Source organism: Choristoneura fumiferana, chromosome 17 (assembly GCF_025370935.1).
Source record: "Choristoneura fumiferana chromosome 17, NRCan_CFum_1, whole genome shotgun sequence".
Taxonomy (NCBI): domain Eukaryota; kingdom Metazoa; phylum Arthropoda; class Insecta; order Lepidoptera; family Tortricidae; genus Choristoneura; species Choristoneura fumiferana.
Genome location: NC_133488.1, coordinates 15,760,792 through 15,786,266, shown reverse-complemented (window position 1 = coordinate 15,786,266; position 25,475 = coordinate 15,760,792). Strand labels below are relative to the sequence as shown.

The 25,475-nt window shown below is 38.8% G+C and overlaps 1 protein-coding gene across 5 annotated transcripts in view; it reads left to right on the top strand.

The window, feature by feature from the left end:
• Ip6k (Inositol hexakisphosphate kinase) overlaps positions 1-25,475 on the top strand; it is a 47,137-nt gene that overhangs the window by 18,386 nt on the left and 3,276 nt on the right. Inside the window, exons 2-7 of one of the 5 annotated variants that reach the window (XM_074100623.1) lie at positions 5,198-5,268; positions 13,354-13,518; positions 16,898-17,024; positions 19,148-19,271; positions 19,606-19,682; positions 22,355-22,530. In XM_074100623.1, the coding sequence (XP_073956724.1) occupies positions 13,387-13,518; positions 16,898-17,024; positions 19,148-19,271; positions 19,606-19,682; positions 22,355-22,530 (636 nt within the window). In that variant the 5' untranslated portion in view covers positions 5,198-5,268; positions 13,354-13,386. Of the gene's footprint in view, positions 1-5,197; positions 5,269-6,743; positions 7,185-13,353; positions 13,519-16,897; positions 17,025-18,531; positions 18,620-19,147; positions 19,272-19,605; positions 19,683-22,354; positions 22,531-25,475 lie in introns of those variants that run through there. The other 4 variants (XM_074100621.1, XM_074100622.1, XM_074100625.1 and 1 more) reach the window with 4 other exon arrangements.

Here is a 25,475-nt window from a genome sequence, read left to right as displayed (position 1 = left end):
GTGAACTAAGCCGCGAGTAAAAGGAACAGCAAAAGCCCGCTACGTGACAAGAATGAAGAATGAACGCGTGGGCGAGGGGTGTTCGTGGGCGGGCAGGCGCCGCGTGGGCGGTTGGACCTCGCAATTTTAAACCCTTAACAAAAGTTATGTACTACCCTCCCACAATTTATGCACCAAATAAAGCTGCCACCTGCTACTATAAAAGTGTAAACACGACCTTGTTTCAATTTAGCTTTAGTTTCAACGATAATTCTTTTTTTGCATTCTGGTGCTGTATGCTATGCTTGAGCTGAAAAGGCGTTTCTTCCGTAGGATTATCCAACGCTAAAATAAATTTAAATACTTCAAGACAGTTTCTTTCTTGTAAATATCTAAATTAAAAATTCCTTTACACTCATTGCGAATCTCTTATTAGGAAAATTCTTCGCATAAAATTACTTGTAGTTTATGATGACACGCTTGCTCTAAGACCCTATAATCCCTTTATGCATTCCGCTCTCGCACTAAGCGCCGCTGAAATATTCAGGACCCTGGGGTAAAAGCTTCGCTAAAGCTTACCTTTACTACTTATTCATCCAAGGTTATTACGTGACTATGTCCCTGGAGTAAATGCTCATCAAAACTTTGATACACCTGAACGTAGTAACTCTAGCAGTTCTATATTTCGAGCACTGCTTGATTTATTTATTCATAAACTACTAATAATTCTCAAGCAAACTTAGCCGTTATAGTTTTCCTTGAAAGTTTGATATACTTACTACCATCCTGAATTTTTTCAAATTTATATTTTAGAAAGGGGGGGGGGACGCTCGATTTTAATGAAAATTTGCACCTTAAAGTTAAATATTTCGCAAACAAATCACTGAATCGAAAAATCGTCTTAGCAAACCCCTAATGGTAAAAGACCTATCCAACGATACCCCAAACTATAGGGTTGGATGAGAAAAAAAAACACCCCCAGTTTACATTATGGGAGGTACCCTAAAAATTTTTTTTTTTTAAATTTTTAATTGTACTATTTTGTTGGCATAGTTTACATATATGTCCGAGCAAAATTACATCTTTAAAGCATTGATAGTCCCTGAGCAAAGCCGCGGACGGACAGACAGACATACAGACATGGCGAAACTATAAGGGTTCCGTTTTTGCCATTTTGGCTCCGGGACCCTAAAAATACATTATATTTTCATGATTAGATTAGATTTCAGCTAAGTCGGATACCGGAAAGTGACTCCAATTTAACTTGCAAGATTTGATTAGGTACAGACAGCTTACTGAATAAAAACTTGTGAAAAAAGCCAGCTACAATGCAATATTTTTTTGCATTTATTGTGAACCAGTTTGACAAAAATCACACAAGTTAGTAGCGTTACGCAGCGCGACTAGTTTGAGCGAGAGACTGCAAGTGTGCATGCCGGGCGGAGCGCATAACCTTACTGAGTTACGCCACGCCGGCGTGGAGTGTTTTGATACTTACAGAATCGCACCTAAATCGCGGAGTGCGCCGCACCTGCTCACGGGGAACCTTGATCCCTATGACAGTTTCACTGACATTTCTGATACTTAGTGATTATTAGTGATGCAACAGTTTCGATTTTCTAATTTTTTTGCAGGCAAAGGTAATATCTTGCATTCAGCCAAGTTATTTAACATACATTATTTTAATTAAATAAGATGGATGCACTGGTAATGTTTCTCAAATTCTTACATTTATGCGTTCACTACTAATATAAATTCTTTGCACACATCATTGCAGCTCGGAATCGGACTCCGAAAGTCAGACAGATAACATTTCATTACTTATCAGATGTTGATTAAAATATAAAAGTTAATTACAACTCAAAGCGTTTGTTTTGTTTTTGCCTAGTCCAAGGACAATAAACATTATTGACAAAAACATGTTTCCTTACATCCTGCTGTAGTCACCGATATCTGCTTATCGATACGCCCCTCCTTAGTCGATACATACAGCCTAACGAAGTAACTTTTGCAATTCGTTGCCGTGTATGTTTGGATGAGCTAATTTCCTATAATTACGAATAATAGTTAATAATTTAATAATATTATTTTTTAAATATTATAATTCTACAAATTTTGACGTGCTAGACTTCCAAGCATTGCTTTTAAACAATTTCGCGTAACAGGATTAGAAGTTTATATAAAAGTGGAACTATAATAAACTGTCACTGTCAGTGTCATAGGGAACAAGGTTTGCTGTGAGTAGTATAGTTAGTGATTTAAATGTTTTGTTCAGTATACACAAACCAAATATTTTGATTGCCGCTGCTATATTTGGATACTGCGTATCGTTTTCATTAATTCCATCGAAAGTCCTGCAAGACCAGGTCAGAGCAAAGGAATTTTCTGAAAGCATTATAAATAAATACTCGGTTAATGACCGCAATATTTGCTACGCACTTCAGTCAAGTCTTTAAACAAAATGTTTGTGTTACAAAAGATTCTGAAATAGCTTGATAATTGGAAGCAATTTTAGCGTGCAGGCTTCCTAGATTGATAATTAATTTAGTGATCGTGTCAGGTCGCAGGTTGAGTCTAACAATGGCCTCACGTGGTCTGAGGGGACACTTTAATTAGAGTGTCGGGGAGATCTCTGGCATCTCGCCAACACGAGGGATTCGGCCTGCTTGAGCTCTTGTCAACGGCCTTAATTACTCACAATTATGTATGCAAAAATGCTCTAAATGGATTTTCATCGAGGATTCCATCAACAAAACATATTGGTAGGCATTTGCCAAATTCTGTATCTGATTAGCTCTGATGTACAACTACCGTGAGACTCAGAGATAATCACGATATAATTATGAATGTTGCGCTTACCTCGGCTACAAATATGTGAGAGACCTGTGCCCATAGAATTAAAATGAATATGGACATTTTCAGAGCCGTGTTCTGTGAATCTATCAGCTAATGGAAAAACGACAGTTCAGTTTCAACAGTTTTTGTTTTTACAGATAATAACCATGAATAATTCGATGTAGGCGGTATCAGAACACCCACACCATCGTTAAAGCTAGACGATACTCTGAATAGCTATTTAATTGAACTTTATAGTTCGGATTGTAATGTACCTACTCTGGTACACGTTAGTGATTATACCTTGATTAAATGCTCACATGAAGCTGCTTAGAGTATTGACCTTTTAGATGAAAACATTTTCGGTTTATTTGACATCAGGTATTATTATCTTCAGACATTTGAAGTTTGAACGCATTCCGTTTCTGCTAAACTTGGCACTGGACGAAATAAAATTGCATCGCGAATAGGGGAACTTTTAATCGTAGTCGTGGGTACATTAACTTTAATGCTCTAAGCGAAGATGATCAAGATTGTTAAATATCAGATGGTCCGATTGTTTAATTTTAAAACTAGGTGTATTTAAGTTGGTTTCATGTGCACGCTGGCGTCATTCATTGATAAGGGCAGCTTAGTTCGACTGCACGCCATTCTATATTTGGTGCTGAGCCGATAAGGTGAAGGTTAATTATATTATTCACGATTTACATTTGTACTTCATTCGGTAGTAACGTCCAATATTGACTGAACTTGAACTTTTCAATTAGTTTGCCTTCGAAATTATTAGTGAACTAGAGTTTACCCGCGGCTTCGCACTCGTAAACTATTCGATCTGGTGGTTACAATCGAAATTCCGGGATTTTACAAAATTCCCGTAGGAAATCCCAAAATTTATATCGTAATCTTCATTGAGGTGTTGTGCTAAGAACAACTATTCCGGGGGAATATTGGAATAAAAGTAGCCTATGTGTTTTATTTCAGACATCCAGCTATCTACATACCAAATATCATGACTCTAAGCCCAGCAGGGCTACTACGAAACTCGTAGTTCGTATCGTACCGTCCCTCTCGCTCTCGTATTAAATAGTATAAGTGTCAGAGGGACCGCACGACACGAACTTCGAGTTTCGAGTTTCGTAGTAGCCCTGCAGCCTCCTGCAGCGTAATCTGGCGCGCGGCAATGAATGGATAAAGAGCTTTACAGACTGCAATGCAGGATTATGAATAGATTCCTTTTTCCCTGAATAGCAACACTGGCATAGATAATAGATCGCTCGTTTTTGGCTCGAACTTCGAACTTGTGATTTTATTTTGCTTAATATACAAAATGTACACACCCAATATCATATTTTCTCAAGTTTTTCGCGATTCCCAAGGTCGAAGAATCGAATTGCTTTAAAATTCCAGAGAAATAATGCGTTGTTTGGGAGAAACGTGTCAAAATGGTGTTGTAGAGCGCCATCCTGCTCTGTCTCGTTTTTTTCCCGTTCTGCGATTCACTTTTATATTATAGACAGTTTTCTAAGTCTACGTCTAGTTTAGGAATGGCTTTGATTGTGTCAAAGATAAAGCTTATTTTTATGATTATTGGTGCATGTTTGGTTTCCTGTACCTAGGTATATTATAAGGTTTAGTTGTGTTCACTTACGATACGACGTAATTATATATCAAGAGGCTTTTCTGAACAAATATTTGTGAAACTATATCTTTGATTTATAATGGAATTTTACTTAATCCGATCCCCACTGTTATCGTAGGTTGTTGTGTAGATAGCTCGTAATCTAAGCAAAGAGTCGATTAAAGCAGAGGATATTAGATTGGGAAATGTGAGCCAGGTTATTCGTGTGAATAATTTACGGTTGAATCAATATTAGCTTTTCACGTAGGACTAAACTTAGCTGCAAACATTTGTTTTCGGCTGAATCTCTATCCCGGTCAACGAGGAAAATTATGATTTAAATGAAAGTTTGACAATAAATAGATGTTTTAACATGATAAGTTGTTGATAGTGAGAGGTGTTTATAGGCCATGCTCGAGGCTTCTCTTTGGCTTTTTGAAATTTGGTGTAGTGTACATAATTGTACCTAATTTACAAGTCATAATTTTAATTACTTTTTTATAGAACCCTTTTCACCGTTGGGAGCAACGCACACTTTCAAAACAAGAACAATATTATCCTTCATTCAGCTTAATTTCATTGTCATTGTTAATAATTAGTCTGTGACTTAACGTTATCTATCAGCGCATCAATCAATACTTAAATGAGGATATTGTTTAAGGCTTCAGTTGCACAAAGCGTTGGAAGCAAACAGTACTATCTTATCTGTTAATTAGTAGGCTGCATAGTCGTGCTTGGTGTCATTCTGTAACATGTTGGTCTCAGGTGCGCGCTGTTCGCTCCCCGTCGCTCCGGACGTTGGCGGCTTCGCTTCATCGATCGCCAGATTCGACGAGGTGAGCTAACTATGCTTCCAATGATACAAAAAAAAAATAGTGCGTATTAGTTGTGTCGAAATGTATGGACAATAACCCTCCTTCTTCGCAGTCGGGTAAAAAGGTTATATGACTGGATTTTAATCTTTGGTATCAGAAGCCCTTCGTATTTTTTTCAGGCCATATCGTTGTCATTCCTTATGTGCGATTATGTACATTTTCGAGCTTCATGGTAACTTATTAGCGTTATGCTGGCTTAGGGTCATCGTAATGTTCATAGCTGATGACAGTCGCCATTTTAAAATTATACATGACTGCTTATATACTGTAAAAGAGTGTTGAGTTGATGGTGGCGTGATAACGATAATGACCAATATTATTTGTTATAGGTAGGTGTGTTAATTTTTTTTTATTTCGCTCTTTCGCCGTGCCTTTAAAAATGTGCTTCTGAAAAAGCACTGCGACTGCGAACTACGTAGAAAATAATGAGCGGTATTTTTATAGTGACACTGTTCTAGATTTTTCTCTTGAGTATCTTAACAAAAGAACAAGCAAATAAACATGGTGACTATTAACGCATCGTCGTCAAAGGCGGCTTGACGTCAGAGCCATTATTTTCTCTACCAATTTCAGCGGTTAACCAATTTCATGCCTCAATTGATTTGAACTGTTCCAGTCTGAGCTGGATGGCATTTGTTTTCCGTCTTCCTCTTACGTCATACGTAACATCACAAAACTAATGTTGTTAAATCTACTTTGTACTTGATAGTACAATGTTGTGTCTACATATAACTACATATAAAACCATTTATGTTTTCATTCAATTTGATTTCCTTTAGGAAACAAAAACATACAATGACCGTCAAAAAAAATTTGCTGTTTCTTAAGAAAAAAAAAAAAGATTTACTGGTCGGTCACAAAATCTCTGCAAGCAAAATGCGTATTGCGTTCCGACCCTAATTTGATTGGTTTGTTTGATTAAATTTAGTTAGATGTGTCAAGCTATAACCACCTGAAACTACGAAGAACATAAATTTAAATTCGCAAAGTTTTATCAACCCTGCATTTTTTTTTTATCTGAGTTCTATAGTCACAATATAAAACGTAAAATCGTTTCCGTATTATTTAAACGACCAAGTGTTTGGCTAGTCGAACACACTCAACACAACACAAAACTAGTATTGATACAATAGTGTATAGTTAGTTAGTGGATGTTGGTGTTTTGCTTTTATTGAATAATAAAGACCTTTGTGGCGTTGTTGCTACAAACAATGAGTTGAAATTCTGCTGATGCATAAATCCTTTTTAATTGCTTAACGAATCCTAATATGCTTGGGGTGTGAAACTTAATGATGTGTTCAATATCATTGGTCGAGATAGGGGTCACTTGAGTGGGGTTCACTCACTGGCGGTGGAACAGGTATGGAGGTGAGGCGGAGTGGTTTCGGGCGGTGAGGTAGGTCCCGAATCCCGATCCCGGGTCCTGTGCCGGGCTGGCGGCGGCAGGCGAGGCTGTGTGCGCGCTCACGCGGCCGGCGCACACACGCGCCGCGCAACATTGATTTACTCGCGGTTCGCGCGGTCGTCTCAGTCACTAGTGCGCAACGCCAACGGAGACAAGTGTTCCGCGCTCTACAGCGCTACTTTTATTTTGCGTTAATTTTTTTGTGCTGTTTTGAGCTTCAACAAAAAAATCCGGCTTTAAATTGCATACGTTATCAGATTTATGTGAACATTGCGGATGAGCTATTGTGTTATTGTTTTAAGCTCTGTGTGAAACGCCTCTTGTGCTCTACCTACTTTGGTTCCTGTGTGTTGAGTAATATTCTGTGCCAGTTGACTGTGCTTGAAAAAAAAAAAGAAACTGAAGATTTCATCGCGGACGTGTTCCCAATTAGGATTTCATCACGAGCGGGCTCAAGGAAGTGTATAGCCAAGTGAGTCGACACTTAAAAAACAGTGATATGCTCAGATCTGTATGACCGTGATATTCCAACAGTAATTTGAAAGCCTTGACTTCCTTCACAGCTGGGTGCTTACAATGCTGATTATCATAACGTTTTATAACGCTGCAGAATATTGTGAAACATTTAAGCCGTCTAAAATTAGTTTGGTGCTCTACAGCGAAATTTCCGAGCCGTGTCGACTGTTGCTAGTGTTTGGTTTGGTTCATTCATCGTGTCGCTAGCAGCGTTGATTTGTGGTGCGGGAGCGACCTGCACTCGCCACCACGTCACCGGCACGGCACGGCAGTGCTCGGCTCGCTGAGCGCCCCGCGATCCACGGCCTCTTATCTCGCCAGTCGTCACGCCATCCGCCGATAGAACTATTGTTTCGCAAAATTCATACTTCGTTTTACATTGCCAATTTTCGCACCTCAAATCGCTCTACCACATTTTGTTTGGATAAAACGGCAACTGTTTCGGCTCGGCCTCGGTTGTAGAGCCAGCGAAGTGACACTTCCATTTAGCTGAGAATGTTGAAAACAGGTGTTGGAATGTGCATAGCCATTGTCGTGTATATTTTTTATTTCATTTTCTTGTTTTATCGCGAGTAATGTTATTCATAGTTCAGTTACTCATCTTAGGTATGAATCAATAATTCTAATCTATGATTGCGATAGTACCTACTTGAGAAATCTGCGTCATTGATGTTTTGAATGAATTAACGAATGAATATAACGATAAAAAAATAATGAGTTGGGTGGCAAGTCTATCATTAAATTTGTTATAAATAGGTACAATTGTTTTTTTTACGAATTATTGCGGTTTACGATTTCAGGCTTTTGTTTCCTGATACATACCGCCATGGCAGGAAAATACCTATGTTCGCATAGAGGTAAAATTTGTCTTTTATTACATTCTATAATACTATAGTCCATGGGCGGCGGTGATCACTTACCATCAGGTGACCCGCCGGCGGTGAGGTTCAGGACATCTCTTGCCCCCAATACTTATTGCATGCCTTGTGCTTTGACTTCAATTGACCAAACTGCGCCATCTTTAAGTTTTCCTTTCCTGTTTAGGTTAGCTTGAAAAGATCCCTTTTAGGGATAAGTACGCCTTTGTACTCTTTTGTTTTGTTGTTTTCTTTTTGTATGTATGTATCTATGTTTACATACATAGATACATACATACAAACTGGTCGAACTGGTTGTGTGATATGAATATACAATGCACCCTCAAATGGTGCGGGCTTTCCTGTCAAGTCGTTGCGCTGTGTTAAGCTGTTTATGCACACGTTGAATGGATTTTTTAAATTGGAATGGTCGAAAGTGTAAGGTCGTATTGTGGACGGTTGCTAGGCCGCCGCTTCGTTACCTCGCGTCTCGTGCGTAGTGAAAGTGCGTTGGGATGCAGGCCCCGAGCCGGCTGCTGCTGGCCGCGGTCGGCGCCGGCGCAGCTCTGCATGTCGCAAGTACACGGTTCCTTCTAGAAAGCTGTGGCGTTTTCCATCGCTATTTGTTCCGTTCAATTTCATATCTACACCTAATTCGAATTTCTCATCCTCTTGTATGGCAATTTTATCACGTATTCATTTTGGTCTATTATTTTCCTTTTGGTAGAGTTTATTAATTACTTCGTTTATGATTTGATCACGCTAACACTGTCTGCCAATTTAGTTTTTTAACGCTTATGGGATCATTTCGTTGTCCGTCTGTCAAGACTCGTTTTCTTAGGAATGCGTGGGAGATATTAAGCTGAAATTAATATCAAATACAAATACAGGTCTGCTACCCCCTTTGTAGCAGTGAAAAAATCAAACATCTGGTCAACGCGATCAAAATAATACAGTCATTAAGAAACGTTCTCTCCGTTTCCATACAAATTGCCGGGGCATCAAATTTTATATGGTATTTCCAGTTGTCCTATGTATCAAGATAGCTCTTATAGTTCAACCATTATAAAAGGCGTGAAAATCTAAATTTCTATGTATGTCTGTTTTTGTCAATAAACCAACCTAAAATGCAATTTTTTTAGAAAGTTTAATTGCTACGACGTCCACTAGTCATTGTGTTATCTTTAAGTATCTATCCTACCATTGCCAACACCATTTTACACATAAAAAATATCTATAATTATTTATACAGGAAATATATTTCGTGGATACTGCATGTAATCTAATCAATCACTGAGGATATTTTTTTCCGACTATAATCACCGCAAATAAATAGTTGGGTATGGTAATTAACGTTGGCCTGCACCGCAGTTGGCTTGATTTGCAGTTACGTTTTGATCGCGTGGTGGTCACCTGACTGCGTTATATTGTAGCTTTCATGTAGCCGTCAGTGAACACACCGCATGTTTAAATTCTAACTCTATCTAAACCGCAAAAAACGCTAAGTCAGTCATGTAACGCTGATGTTGTCAGATGTATATAGCACTAATTACAATCCGTCTATTTTATTACGTGATCATTTGTTCGCCAATAGACGGTATGTATGTTTTTATTTGGCCGTTGTCAGGTCAAGCTCAAGGTAAATGAAGTGCCTACTTAGATTGATACACATTGCCGAGTGTGTCGTAGCGCGCCACTACAATGAAATCGGTTCCTTGACGCTTATGGCCAGTAAATACAACTTTAGCTTTGAATCAAAGAATTACGAAAGTAATCTCAGTGTACTTTACGCCGAGTAGGTATTATTTTTGGGTCTTTTCTGGTATGACCCTGGGATCCCTCGAAAACATTTATGAATGAAAATGATGATTCAACATATGATGATTTGACATACAGTGAAAACAAATGATAAATGAATTTCACGAAAGATTGTTTTCGTATTGCAAAGTGCGAAGTCGGTGTATGCTTTCGCAACTGTAAAAATAGCTTGAGAAGTTATTAATGGTTTGGCGCCACGAAACGGCGGTCACAGATATCCACGTGAATCATCAGGATTGATTATAAGCGAATAGTTCCGGGATTGGATTGATTTATTAATACGGTTAGAAATGTATTCCCGATTAACGTTTGTACTTGGTACAGTGACACTTGGCAGGTGGTGAGGTAAGTTATGAAACGTGAAATCAAAGCAGCTAATTTGAGAGTAGCTATGCAGATACGGGAATGTTCTAAGATGGCACAGTTAGCTGGCAAGTGCGGCACACACACCCGGCGCACTGCATCCGACCCAGTGACCTGGTTGATAGTAACCCACTTTTGGTGAATCCGCCGCTCCCTCGCCCCTAGGACGTGCAGCTAGCTGAGCTTTGTCGTGTTTTGACATCTCCCCTGCTAGCGATACCAGGAGAAAAAATATCCAAGTTTGTGACAAGTTTTGCGGTACCATTCACAACATGTTGATTTTACGATTTTCTACGTAGTTTGGTTCAGTTGGTAAATAAACTTGTTAAGAACAATACAACTATGTCCATGGCTGGGATATTATTTAATGAACGTGACGCTGCTTGAAAAATTTAAACAATAGGTACATTACATTTTTCAAGCAGCGTCAAGCTTATCGCTATTACATTTCTGTTTTGTTTCCTAACGGGCTCTGTCATCAATATTATCATTTTCACGAAAATTTGTATTCTATTAGTTTTCTAGGTCAGCTTTTGGATAATTTGGTTTAGCATTGACTGGATTCGTTTCCTCTATCGACTTCCTCTTCCTGATTAAAGTTTTCATGTTTCTTACCTTCTGCACGTTTTCTGTTGCTGTCTAGTAGGTACCTACACGTGTTACAGTTTAGTATAATCTAAACGTTGTTCATTCAGTTGTTCAATAAGTGTACTTTATCACTACGCAGTTGTGGATTTGGAAAGATAATTTTATAAACATAACTATATGCGAATTATGACATAAGGCGCTCGTCTTCGTGGAACCGGTTATGCCCGGTTAACATTTGAACGCGACCTTATTATCTTAACGTTTGCAATCATTTATCCTCTGCATCGTACCTCCTTGGAATTGAAGTGATCACTCCGTCCAAAGTCGACGCAGAATATCTTTTCTATACCTCCTCCTCGTTTGTTATTCTTATCAGGAGTTTCAAGGTTCTCTCGACTTGGCGCATGTATGTTCTGTACCTATGTATATGTATTATTAATACTTCTATGCCTGCAGTTTTTATTTGAAACTAGTACGATCATGTAAGAATACTAATTCTTCGTCTCAATTTATTTTTGAGGTAGGTGTAGATTATAATATATCATAACGTTACTAACAAATGCTCGACTTTAGGCCAAGTTATTTTGGTACACCAGCTTTCTGGCATGTTTTTGCGGCAATTCATTTTTATTTAGCTCTGTTTTGACGTACGATTGTCGTGTGTTTCTGTGGTTCGCTAGCAAATGGCAGATGGTTGATAAAGGCGGGGCTTGCGCGTCACCCAGATTCCCGCGATGCGCCGGCGACTCAGGCATCGCGTCTAATTTGGTGACGATGTCCGCGCAGTGCCGCGACGCAATCGCCGCCGCTTGCGACGTCACACACAACACTTCAACGAGAGAGAAAACATGTTCTTACGCCTCGAGATTGGCAATGAACGTGAACCACAATATGTTTTTATCCTTTGTCCTCATAAATAGTGAGCGGATGGAGTGGGCGATATATGTTAGCAAAACAAACAATATTATCAATTAAACTGATTTAAAGTACTTTTGATTGAATATGAATATGCATGCTGTCATCGTTTTCTGACAACGTTAGATAAATTGAAATAGTCTTACAATTAGTAACTATTTAAGGACTTCTAGGAAACAAAGCGTAGGTACCTAGTAAATAAGTAGGTATCTGCTTGAATTTATTGAAAAACATATTGTTTTTATTCCTCCGTGAAATTAGCAATCTTTTACTTAATATTATTCTCATCGATTTGTATGCAGACGTGATCGCCTTAAGGTAAAAAAGCAAGGTAAATCAAGTGGCTCCCAGACGATTAAGTGTCTCAAAGAGCACGAGGGCATGGACCGGTCAAATGGGACCGGCTCATCCACACCGGTTCCCCGAACTCGCGTCGCGTGCATTGTTCTGCATGAAACTAGAATTAATCGCGGTTTGGACTCGTGGAACACTGCCTTAAACCACTTATAGGTTCTTTGTTCTCGGCTTGACCGCAGCGATAACTATAGTGATCTCGCTCTTGAACTCTACTAGGTATTATCTTTTTACACAAATTCTTATGACCGATAAGTGAACTATCACGAGCAATAAATCTGAGAAAAGAAACTTTGAAATTTGAACTATTCTTGCATCAACTTCTGTTTTTATGCAATTATTGCGATCGGTGTTGGTATCTAAGGTCAGTCGGCTGATTCCATTATTGTGTTTACCAGCTGATGGAATTTAACGAGTTAGGTTGGTTCTCTTTAATGACACACGTTTTATATTTTATTAAGACCTTTGATTATACAATACATTTCAATACAACACCTCTTTATTGCACACCAACACATAGTAAGCAGTACAGAAAACACTACTAAGACAACATTATTTAACGTATTTTACATAGATTCCCCGAGTATTTAAGCCAACTTGAATGTTCCTTGTCTACTTGAATATGTATGAATACGTCATATCATAATATTATTGTCCAAGTAGATTCACATTATTTACCGACCTAATTCGTCACCTGACTCATCGTCGTACACAAAAGCGTATCGCGTCGTATTTAAAAGAGAACTTTTGTCTCTACGCTTTAATCCCTCGAAGGGAACGTATATAACACGACAAAAGAGACTTCGCAACCTTGTCAACTGCAGTGCAGATTCTAATCTTGCTCAACCTGAATTTCGCGATAGTTCTCTCTCGACTACATTTATCTCAGGTTACGTAAAGATCCACGTAATTTGCATGTAGATATAGCTCCTTTGGGCGACTTGGCCTTACGCATTACGCAACCGAATAATAGAGGTCCATTAGTGCCGTCGGAAACAGATTGACTAAAATGGGGGTCTTTAGTTGGAAAAGGTTTATATAAGGTTCCATATTAAAGAAGAGACCGAACGAATCAACGAATTCCTTTCTCCTTAAAACTACCAATTTGACAAAGATGAAAAAGAATTAGCCTCTTTCGCAGGCTAATTTTCGATGACCCTACGTTACGTGACTTACTCCTCGACGTTGGCTGTCTGAACTCAGTCTTATTCGAGCTCTTTGTTGTTGCAGGTGGACAGCGGCGGCGGTGGCTCGGCCGAAGTAATGGTGTACTCTCTTGGCTGGGGCATGGGCGAGCCGGAGCGGCGCGGCGCCGACCGCAAGCGCTCGCAGCCCGCTGCCGCGCTGTCGCTCGACGACGGACATGAGGTGGATGTGTTGCCGCTCAACAACCAGGTAATTTATTGCCTTTATTTTCCAGGTGGGTATGAGAGTCTGACCACTGGATGTCATACATGCCATGGCCATGGCCGATGCGATAAAGCAGAGTAGATACCTGATAACTGGGGTTGGCACCTGTAGTAGCACATTAGTAGTTCATTGAGTTTATAACGCACACTTGAGGCAAGCCGATCGCGCGATGTGCTTCATTTTAAATAATTTATTGAATCAGGCGTTACTTTGGGGAGGTCCATATAAATGAACTAAAAAAAAATCTTTGCTCACCCGCGACCTTATGATAGCTACGTTTGTGCAAGATATGCGTGTTCATGCAGTTCGTCCACCTCCACACTGTAAGAACACACAAACCACACACACACATCTATCACCACCACCACACTACAAGTTTCGAACTCAAGCAGAGCTCATCTTCAGAGCAACACAACCAACAGTTCATTGTTTATGTCATTGTTTTGTTATTTTGTCAGTAATTAATTCATTCATCAAATCAAAAATCGAAGGGAAATCAATAAACGTATAAGGTACAAAACCCCGTGTCCAGTTCATTTAAACGCGAGTCACTGAGTTATTTTTCACTTTTTTTCGATTTTAATAATTTGTTGGAGGTAAGGTACTTCGATTTATTATTCACACTGATGTCCTTTGTGATATTAACATCATGTTTTCGATATAGGCAGCAATAGATTTGAAATATACGACAAGCTTGCCATTTGTAGTGACTATGTAGTAACGCGAGTCACCGTGGATTGACCCTTCACTTCACCCTGTGTTACTTTTGAAATAAGAGTTGACCCTGTTAGACCGGCCAGAGGATACAGGACAGCCGAGATATTTTGGCAACGGAGCCGACTTTATAGCGCTTTATTTACTTTGGAGATCGAGAAGTTACTATTTATACTAGAAACTCAATGGACGCACTTTCAAAATATTTTCGTTTAGGAAGATATTGATAGTATATATTATTCCGTATATGGGATCATAATTTTATTTCAGTTATATTTGAGAACGAGACTCTTATTGATGAGATAGAGCCATTCTTTCAGATTCTATACTCTTTTTAACACGTTTATGTAAGCTGTGACTACAGTATAATCTCGATAACTCGAATGTCAAGGGAAATGCTAAAAAAATTGAGTTAATGAGTTTTCGACTTAACAAGAATCTTCACATATGAAGGGTTTTAACTGATAAAATTTCGATATAGCCGCAGTTTAAAAGAATATTTATTAAAACAAATTACATATGAATCAAGTAATCTTTACAAGCAACTACAGAAAATCTGTTTCTTTTGATTTAAGCAATTTGCAGATTTTTTATCAATTACTTTCTTAAGTTCATACAATAAACCTCCTCGATATCATTACATTTTTCAATGTAAGTTCGTAATTGTTAATTGCTGCTCTATATAGCTTCTTTATTTGATATCGATGCTTTAAAATCTTGTTGCTAGTTAACAGCCAAATAAATACTGATTCAAGTGACCAATAATGAACAAAACTAACATCTGTGTTAGGTTAGGTTATGTACATCAATACCTCGCAGGGAAATAACATGTTGTTCGAGTTACTAAGTATAAATAATTCGATATTGCGTATTTAGGGAATGGCATTTTTTTGCGACTTACCGAGAATTACGACTTAACGAGGTTAGAGTTATAGAGATTCCACTGTATGTTAGAGTTATAGAGATTCCACTGGATTCCACTGTACTATAAATGTAACGGAATCTTTCAACTTGATTTTCGCCGACTTGTTATTGTTGTTATGATACGAAACTTGGGTATTATGCGTATTCCAGATGACAGTACAATAATATGGTACCATCGAGCTCATCTGACCATGGATTCGGCAGCTAGATACTGGAACTCCAAGACGGAACACTGTAACCTACCATGTATGAGCTTGCTAGAATAGCCTTAAGAGTATATTTTGACTTTCAGGGTGATGATAGACCAGTCAGACACTGGAATGCTAAGACAGAACGACGAGAGTGATTCATTTTATATGCTATAAAAGTATCATAACGCGTCATATTGCTTTTAAATTTGCTTTTTTTATTACTTCGATTAAAATTGATTGTACCATTCTACCGAGAAAAAAAGGTCCCTACTCACTTTAAATCGCGGAACATCATTTCCCATAATCATTAGCACCGAGGCAGAGAATTGATAGGGTAGACAGGGCTTTATAAGCAATTGGCCGGGCCTCGAGCGTCCTCGGGCGCGCGGTCAGGTGGAGAGGGTCAACGGCACAGCCGTCCGCGTTTTTTACTTATTATGTTCCCGGCCCTGTTTAATACGATCGCGTGTCGACCGCTTTTTATCACGTTTTGTGTGCTATATGCGACCTGTTTTGTGACAAAGGGCAGTTTTATGAACGCTCTATTGGCAGAGAAGCTGGACATTGACTGGTCAATAGTCTGTACAGTACCATGCAAGGTATTTAAATCGGACTACCTTAACACGTAACCCGTTTTAGTTGAGTGAGATCTATTATCAACAAAAAGCTGAAACATGCTGTAACTATCAGTCATCAGTCTATCTTTTGGATCGTCTTAGCAATTCAGGAATCGCTGATTTGTTTTAATTCAAACATGATAAGCTTTTTGCGTAGCTTCGTGAAATTGGTGTTATTTTAAATCGCTGCGTGAGTGCTTAGGCAGGACGTTATATCCAATATACCCACTACCGAACTGTAGTAATGACGCAATCGCTACGTGCTCTTAGAACCCGGTATTGTAGATCAAATACACCTGGTTTCTACAAAGCAATTTCACGAATTAGGTCTTCTTTAACTCTTTCATAACATTTTTGATATGAAACAAACATGTTTTGCTGGCACCATAGTATCGCAGTTGCGAATTTATGTTGTGCTGCAAAGCTAACATTCGCTATATGTTTTCGGCACATTGTCCTCTTATCTGATAATAATTGTTTGGCAACACTTTGTTTGCAGCTCAAGGCTTGCGGATATCAGTCAATTTATAATTGTACGCTTTTTGTTTACTATTATCACATGACGTCAATTCTGTGACGACACATTCAATTTGACCATTCGAACACGGACAATAGTAACATCTGGTATTTTGATTCAAAAGTGAACGAACCACTTGTTTGTAGAACGCATTTAGAACCGATAGTTGCTACTATGTTATGTTGTTGTGCAAAGTATAAACATATCTTTAGGTAAACTGAAAATGATCGTATCGGGCATCATGGAAAGTGCCTGCGCCGTTGGCAATGACGACGGTGAGCTAGGTGTAGATTGTGGATAGGATTAACCGTTTTAATGCGTTCGCTTAGGGTTGAAGTGTGAGCGATGTGTTCGTGGTGTACCTAGTGACGTGTAGTGTATATGGTGGTGTGTTGGCGCAGGTGGGCGGGCACACGCGGCTGCTGGTTCTCAACGACAGCACAGTTATCAAGCCGCTCAACATCCGCGAGCTGCATTTCTACATGAACATTCCCGAAGACATCCAGAGCTTCGTGCCCCGATACAAAGGTGAGCATCCCCCCTTTACCCCATTGAACTGTATTTGCCCGGAACGCTTTTACGATTCGCTGAATGCATCATTATCATTCATTGCATATCACTTTTGTTTTATATATTAATATTAATAAAACCGTTTTGTCAATGCCTCGTTTTTGTTTAAACTTCGATTGTGTTGTTTGATGTTATTTCATTTTTGGAGCACTAAGGAAATTCATATTTTTAGAATGTATGATTCTAGAACGTTGACAGCTTTATGAGTGCACGGTCGGGTCGCATGTCCCAGACAAATACTTACATCGGAATTCATACATTGGAATGCGTGTTGTCTGCCTCCGTTAATTTAGAGTTGAAACTGGAACGTATCCGTAACTTGTTTTTCGAATATTTTATATTCGCTATTTATATGTACATTCGTGCGTCGACTCTTCTACGCGGAATCTTATCATCACTTCCGATAACAATCTAATCGCCACGCCACTTGATACCGTAGCACTGCATAAAACTGTAAAACAAAGGCCAACTGTAGAATAATGCAAATACAAACTCTTTCCTTATTGCTCAACTGATCGTGACCATCATTTATTGAGTATGAGTGTGTAAGACCGTGTGTTTGTCGATGACAGCAAACCCGCCACCGCTTATGGGTACTTGATGCAATAATTACTTATATGTTGCATTTTAACATTGATTTTATTGATGCAGTCCTTATTGTCTACGTAAATTATCTCGCTTCATTTGAAGCGACAGGGCTTACCATTTTCATACATCATTAGTATTGGCATTCCAACCTCTCCCAAGTGTGACCAGATTTTTTTATCATCTACTTCCAATAATTCATAGTGCATACTGTTTTTACAATTTTACCTTTTTATTTTTAATAACATAATTTGTCCTTTTTATACCAAACTTTACGTTAAAATAGAAACCCTAACTTATTTGAGCGACGAAAAACATATTACCTATGATCCGATAATTTATTGGAAGGAATAGTAAAGTCAGGTAACATTTGGGGGGAAGAATAATGTATGAAACTGCTAAATCGTTATTAAGCCATTAGGGCTATGAAGAAAATGATTTTAAACATCTTTTTTTTAAAGTTTACTTTGCACTAATTAAAACTGCTACTATTAAAAATAAAATATGTCACTTACCTTAAAATTATGTTCCTAGTTCAAATCAGCAAAAAAAAAACGATAAAAGTGGAATTAAGTAACGTTATAAAGTTAGCCAAAGCCTGTGACAGTTTGCGTCGTGGTATTGCCAATTTAATTACGATTGAATGTCGTTTACGACTTATACGTAAGTACCTACATATAAGTAATGCCGTAACGTGTACGATACGTCGCGTCGTAATAGATACGATTTGATGTACATTGTTAGTATGTACAGCTTTAGTATCTCGGTTGGCATGCCTCTCGGTAGAGCGCGGGTGGGCGGGTTTGCGAGAGCGGAAGCGGGAGCGGGAGCGGGCCTGGGGTCAGGAACAAAATATTAGTTTCCTTGTTGTCGCAAGGGCTGCGGCGCAGCGGCGGACGGAGCGGCTCCGGCGGCACTCGACACTACCGCCCCTAATAGCGCCCTATAGCGGTAAATTTACATTTTGGGTTTGTAAACCTTTACTTAAACTACATTCACGACCATCACACAACACACTGACATACACACACGCACACATACGCCGAAACACCTATATGAAACACCACTTTTAACATTTCCTAAAACATGAACGCTACACTACACAATACACAAGAAAAACATCACAAAAGATATACAAACCCCTTTTAAAATGTAACCTTAAATCTTCACTGTATCATCAAAATTAATGCTGCCAACTTGCACTATAGTAAGTTCATATTGATTTTACAACGAAATCATTAAATAAGAGAAGAAGTTTACTCGATTTCGGCACATGTCTGAACGGCGCTAGCGCCTGTCTTCAAAGTCCCTGGCGATTCTTAGACGGACCGTGACGAACATCGAAACGCTTCTTGATTAATTTATTTCACTCAAATAATTGATCGTCAATTTCTTGATCTTTTTCGAGAAAAGTAATTGCTGACTGAGAAAGTGTTATTTGAATACGTTTGTGTGTGTGCGTGTGCATATAGTGATGGGCAGGCTGTTTGTTGCAGGGGTGATGCAGGCATCCATGGCGGGTGGGAGCAAGCCGGACAAGCGCTACTCGCCCTGCTTCCGCGACGAGAACGGCCGCAAGCAGTCGCTGGGCGGCAAGCGCAAGCGCGACGACGTATTCAAGTGCGTATAGCACCGCCGGCCGCGTCGGCCCCGGCCACTCCTCGACACTTGTCATGTGTCCTTTATCATATTTCAGAAGCTTTGACGACCCGACCGGCCCCCGGCGTCGCCATTTATTCATACGCATATTACATATCCCACTAACGCGACCGGCGCGCCCGTCACACCGCGCCACCGAATGTGACTCGCGTCGCCCAGTCGTGGTAATGATAATTTGATTGCAATGTAACAATATAACAGATTACACCATCACTGTGTTTCATTATTTCTTTATTGTTCACGGTACCGTTTGCGCTAATGGCGGAGAGGTCTAAAACGGCATTTCCTGTTGCAGATTTAAAGTTCACCGGAATGGCAATGCGAGCGAAGTGCTCATGAGCATAGCGCACATGGACAATTCTAATAAGCAATGTGAGTACAGCCCTGACAAGTTTGACATCCACCCTCATATTAAATACTACACTGGCGTGTTCCAATCACGCGAACGGCACTTGGTAACTAGCGATTTCATGCGGTATTATCGACCGCAGGGTTTGAAACAACCGGAACGTTCGATCACAACAGCTGGTTTCAATAATCTTTGTCATAAAAACACGAGATCGCGTAATCCGATGACGAAACACGATAAGACAGTTATTTTCATCTCTTCACGGGTTGATGCTAAATTGTGTTCTAAAATGTTCGTACTAAAGATCGTTGTATTACGTGCAAAGTACCGTGCAAACCGATTTTGCGTGTTTTCTCAGAAAACTAGGTTAGGGGTATTTTTCGACATTTATCATTGTCGTTCATCAATCATTTATCTGTTCTATAAACGAGTAGTAAATGTCGAAACAACCTCCTAACGCCCAGAGTCCTTTATAAAGGACTTATTGTAATTTAAAATCAAACTCTATCATAAATGACATAAAGTTTGATGTTCATAAATCAAAAATTTGACTTGGGTGTTAGGAGGATAAGTTTATAAATATTATTACTGCAATTGCAATACCATGCCGTACTTTGAATACATGCAGCAATAAATATATTTGGGACTGTTGCATGAATGAACTAGGTAATAACGAAGTGCTTGAAACATCGGTTTTAAATACGACTTTCTTAGATAAAATAGTTATTACTTAAGTCTTATAAAAGTTACGTACATTATGCAATGCATGATATTCAATGTTAGGTACACTTTACTTTAATAGAGATCACAAAGTTATGGCACGTACAATTCTATTAATAGTTATCTATTGATTATCAGTTTAAGTTTGATATGTTAATTAATTAACGCTAAAGTTGTTAAAATAAATGTGAAATGTAAAATTTCAAAGGAAATAAATGAACAATTATTTTTTATCTATACACTAGCCACGCAATGTAATCTAAACTAAAATTTATTTATTTCACTGTAAAGTCATTGGCTTATGTATGAATGAATACGCGTGATTTTATATCAAATGATCGATCGATATAGGTACACTTTGCACGAATGGTGTTTTGTTTATCGCGCAGCAATGAGTCATCGATGGATGCTAAGAATGACGCAAACCACCTTTTTCAAACGGAGGCTCTGCCGTTTAGGTACCAATAGAAAATAGTGCCACTTTAATAATGCCCGCCTTATTTGTGATTGCTTGAGCAACTTCAAATGGGGAATTAAACAATAAACACATGAAGTCATCGATAAATATTCCCAAGTGGAATTGAGTCAGGCTGATGGGTAGTGGCACAGTATATATATAAGCTAAAGCATTATGGAAGCTTGGCATAATTTTTGAGATAATATATATAATGTGTGTAAGTTCAGGTTCTAAAGCGTTTCTTTTTTCTACGTGTAGTACCTACTCTTTTTTAGGGATTTGTACCTTAAAAGGAAAAAACGGAACCCTTATAGGATCACTTGGTTGTCCGTCCGTCCGTCCGTCTGTCAAGACCCATTTTCTCGGGAACGTATGGAGGTATCAAGCTGAAATTTATATCAAATACTCAGGTCTACTGTCCCTTAGAGCTATGAAAAAATCAAACTTCTAAGCCAATGCAATCAAAAGATACAGCCGTTTATGCTGCAAATTTTCGACACTCGCAAGGGAATCAAAACCTACAGGGTACTTCACGCGAAATCAGAATCTTGATATTTGGTACAGTCACCAGCATTAATATCTGCCACAGCGGAGCGTGCAAAAATATCTGACACGTCCTTACGGCCCTAGAAATAGAGTCGTATCAGATATTTATGCACGCTTGTTGTGTCAGATATTGGTGCTGGTGACTGTACAAAGCAACGTCTATAACACAGATAAAGGAAAAATTGCGAAAAGCATGAATTTTTAGTTACATCATATAATAAAAATATTTGTACGGAACCCTCGGTGCGCGAGTCCGACTCGCGTTTGGCCGGTTTTGTTTTATTAGCGTGCAATTTAGTAGATTTTTCGTAATTTTTTTCTGATTCACAAGAAATTTGAAAACACGACTGCTATATAGTGAAATATATAGCGCCCGCCAGGAAGCATACTTCACACACAAATTGATCACTGTTTTCTCGTAGCTACGGGTAGTACAATTTTTTTTAACTAGCGTACAATTTCGTACATTTTTTCGATGTGAGTTTGAATTCCATGCGACGCCATATCACCGCCAGGAAGTATGACACATGCGCGCGACCGGTGGCGCGGCGAGTCTTGTTTGTTCATCACGTTTGCTACCAGACCAATTTATGCTGCGATCATATCAGTCGCTCAATGGACAGAGAAGACGTCCATCGCGTCGCTCGTCATGTGTAGTCACGGCTGTGCCGTGATTTAGTTATTTCACCGCAGGCACAACAATTAGCAGTAATGTTCCAAAAAATATTCCTTATTACACCAAGAGGAATTAAGGCACAGAGGCATAATCATTTTAACCGCTCCTACTAATACTACGCTACTAATTTCTCTTAGCCTCGTAAGGCCCACCATACAAAGGGTACATACGTCAAAGCAATATCTACATTTACTTACAAAATTTGACGTGGGCCTTATGAGAATAATTGAACAAATTAAACGTATTGATGATCGAGTCTCGCAAGCTCGTAGCTGACGCAGCTTTTCTGTTGTTAGATTTCCTGATGATGGAGAACATCACGTCGTCGTACCGGCGGCCTTGCATCTTGGATTTGAAGATGGGGACGCGGCAACATGGCGACGACGCCAGCGCAGAGAAACGGTCCAAGCAAATAGCCAAGTGCGCTGCCAGTACGTCTGCATCGTTAGGGGTCCGACTCTGTGGCATGCAGGTTAGTTCCTATGTTAATTTTCCTATAGGGCATAATTATTAAGATGTGACCAAATGACGCTAAACTTCGCTTATGATGGTGCTAAGAGAGCGTAATCCCCATCCTAGATCTATAAGCTTCAGTGACAGCAATTTTCATTCCATTAGTGTTTGTAGTATAGAAAGATATACTACTTAACTTAATTAAAATTGTGAACTGTAGCTGTCTAAATTTAAAAATAAACAAATAAGTGAGTACCTAAAATACCTGCGTAAGTTTAAATTGCGGATTTTCACCACACGCGAAGCGATTTAATTTATCAAAATCCATATATTATACTTTACCTATCTACACATTAACAAGGTCACTGAATAAGCAGATAAGCTTCACAGTGTTAGTCACCAGCACTCACTGTTGGCAAGTTAACTCTCCCTGCCAAATATACGTTAGGCTTTCCAATTTCAAGAAGCTATGGGAGTCGCAGGAGTACCCCAAATGATTTCGTGTGCCGCGCAGAAAGTCACAGAAATGCCTGCGGACACTGCGACCTCAAAATGAAGAAATTCGAAAATATTTGTGACTGTAACAGAAATATTGGGAGTCACCGGCGCACCCCATGGCAGGGAGAGTAAAGCAACTCAAACTAGAGCTTTTATTATTATTACATGAGTACATTTTATGTTTACGAGTGTGTGTTACAGCGACTCACGGCATTTGTTTCCTGACTTACACAATTATATTATAGCAGTACCCAGTCCTAAACTTTCTATTCCTTGATCCGCAAGCTAGGTAGAAAGGCACAGACACAAGCGATTTAATAATAGACGTGGCAGCTGGCGACATAAAGTTTAACTTTACCACCTTGCGATAAAATCGCTTTACAAACGTTAGAAACGTCCAAATGGGTACTTGGATTGCACGTGTCTGTTCTGTTAAATAATGTCTTATGTTTGCATTATTACTCGACGTAGATGTTTTCCACCAAACGTCAAATGCGTGATTGATCAATTCATAAATGTTGTTGTGTGAATTCTCCTATTTTACTTATTAACCCCCGACGCAAAAAGAGGGGTGTTATAAGTTTGACCGCTTTGTGTGTCTGTATGTCTGTCTGTGGCACCGTAGCTCTTTAACGAGTGAACCGATTTGTTGCGGTTTTTTTTTAATTGAAAGCAGGGTTTTAACGAGTAATTTTTTTATAAATTATATTATTTAATTATACATAGTTACTTGCTGTAAACCAGATGCTATAACTGCTAACAGTTATTCAACTCAACTCTAAAGTTGTAAACTCTTACACGTAAAGTAATGTGTACACGGGCTCTGGAATATGAGAACGATCCATACGTGATAATAGCGTTACAGTCAATTCAAGTCAATGACACTTACCACCTACTTGTGACTGTTTATTTTTCTTAATTTAGTCGTTCAGGGTTCAAGGTTGCTTGTACACTTATACAGCTTCATGTGTAAATGAGGATTAAACATATTGTGTACTAAAGCGAAACGCTAATCGTATTTTTCATTAAAAAAAAGTAAATAACCTAGTCCCAAAGTAAGCTTAGCAAAGCTTGTGTTATGGGTACTAAGCAACGGATAAATATAATTATATAGATAGATACATACTTAAATACATAGTAAACACCCAAGACCCGAGAACAAACATTCGTATTTTTCATACAAATATCTGCCCCGACAAAGGAATCGAACCCGGGACCTCAAGCTTCGAAGTCAGGTTCTCTAACCACTAGGCCATCTGGTCGTCATTATAGGTATGTTATGGGTTATGGATGATAAAAATTGTTTATTTACGAAGTGACGCGAGTAAATAAAAATATGCTATATACTGGGGTTACGCCGTAGTGAATCGATTTGGATTTTCCTAGAAACATTATTTACTCAATCATTAACTCTTTCTATGTTATCTTAAAGTGAAATATATTATGTTCTTTATCACCTGACTACGATAATTCTCGTTTTTTGCAGTAAGATTTTATTTGTTAGCGATTTGATAATATCATTAATAAATTAATAACAATGCTATCACAGATCGTGGAGAGTATCATAGATCGTAGAAAGTAGTAGGTGAAACAATCTCAAGGTTATTTAGAACTGGAAAGCTGCAGACTTTATAGGCAGGCACTGACGGTTTATTATTGCATAAAGCTAGGTCATAAAGATTTTGCGAGTATGGTGCTATGCACGAGGTGTTTTGGCTAGCATTGTATGTATGTATGTAAACTCTTTATTGTACTAAATAAATAACCAACAATACCAGCAATATCATGTTACAATATTTTTATGGCTCAACAAAAGAAAGCTATATTTTATGAGAACAAACATGATACTTGACGACAGTGAATCGGACTGAGTTTTCCATTCGTTTTATGACACGGCTGTAAAGCCGATTTAAAACGCCACGTCACTCCTCGAACATGCGAAGAAAAATGATAATCCTCCACTATATACCTAGATATACTTAAGATGTATAAGTGAATTTTTTCTACTTATTTTTTTTCCCCAAACACTACCCACCAACTGCTTTAATTTCAAAATAATTTCGAATGCAATATCTACTCGTGAAATAGTAGCTCAGCAGTGCTGCTACTTATTATACTAAGCGGCACAAAATTTGGCCCACTCTACATACAAAATTACCCATTACTGCATAAATTTAAGAGCCAGATTTTTTGCAGCTTAGTAGGTACGAGTATTATGGTATTATATTATAAGCGTCGGAAACTCATACAATTTTCCAGCAATAAAAAATTATCCTGTATCTGTCGTAGGGTCTCAAACTATCTCCATACCAAATTTAATCTAAATCGGTTCTTGGGTTTAAGCGTGAAGAGAAAACAGACAAACAGGGTTTAGAGAGAAGTAAGGATTTCAAGAGTCTGGTCGATGCAGTTCTCTCTAGTTTGTTTTTTTGTAGAAATGCTATCAATCAATATCTTCGTGCGGGA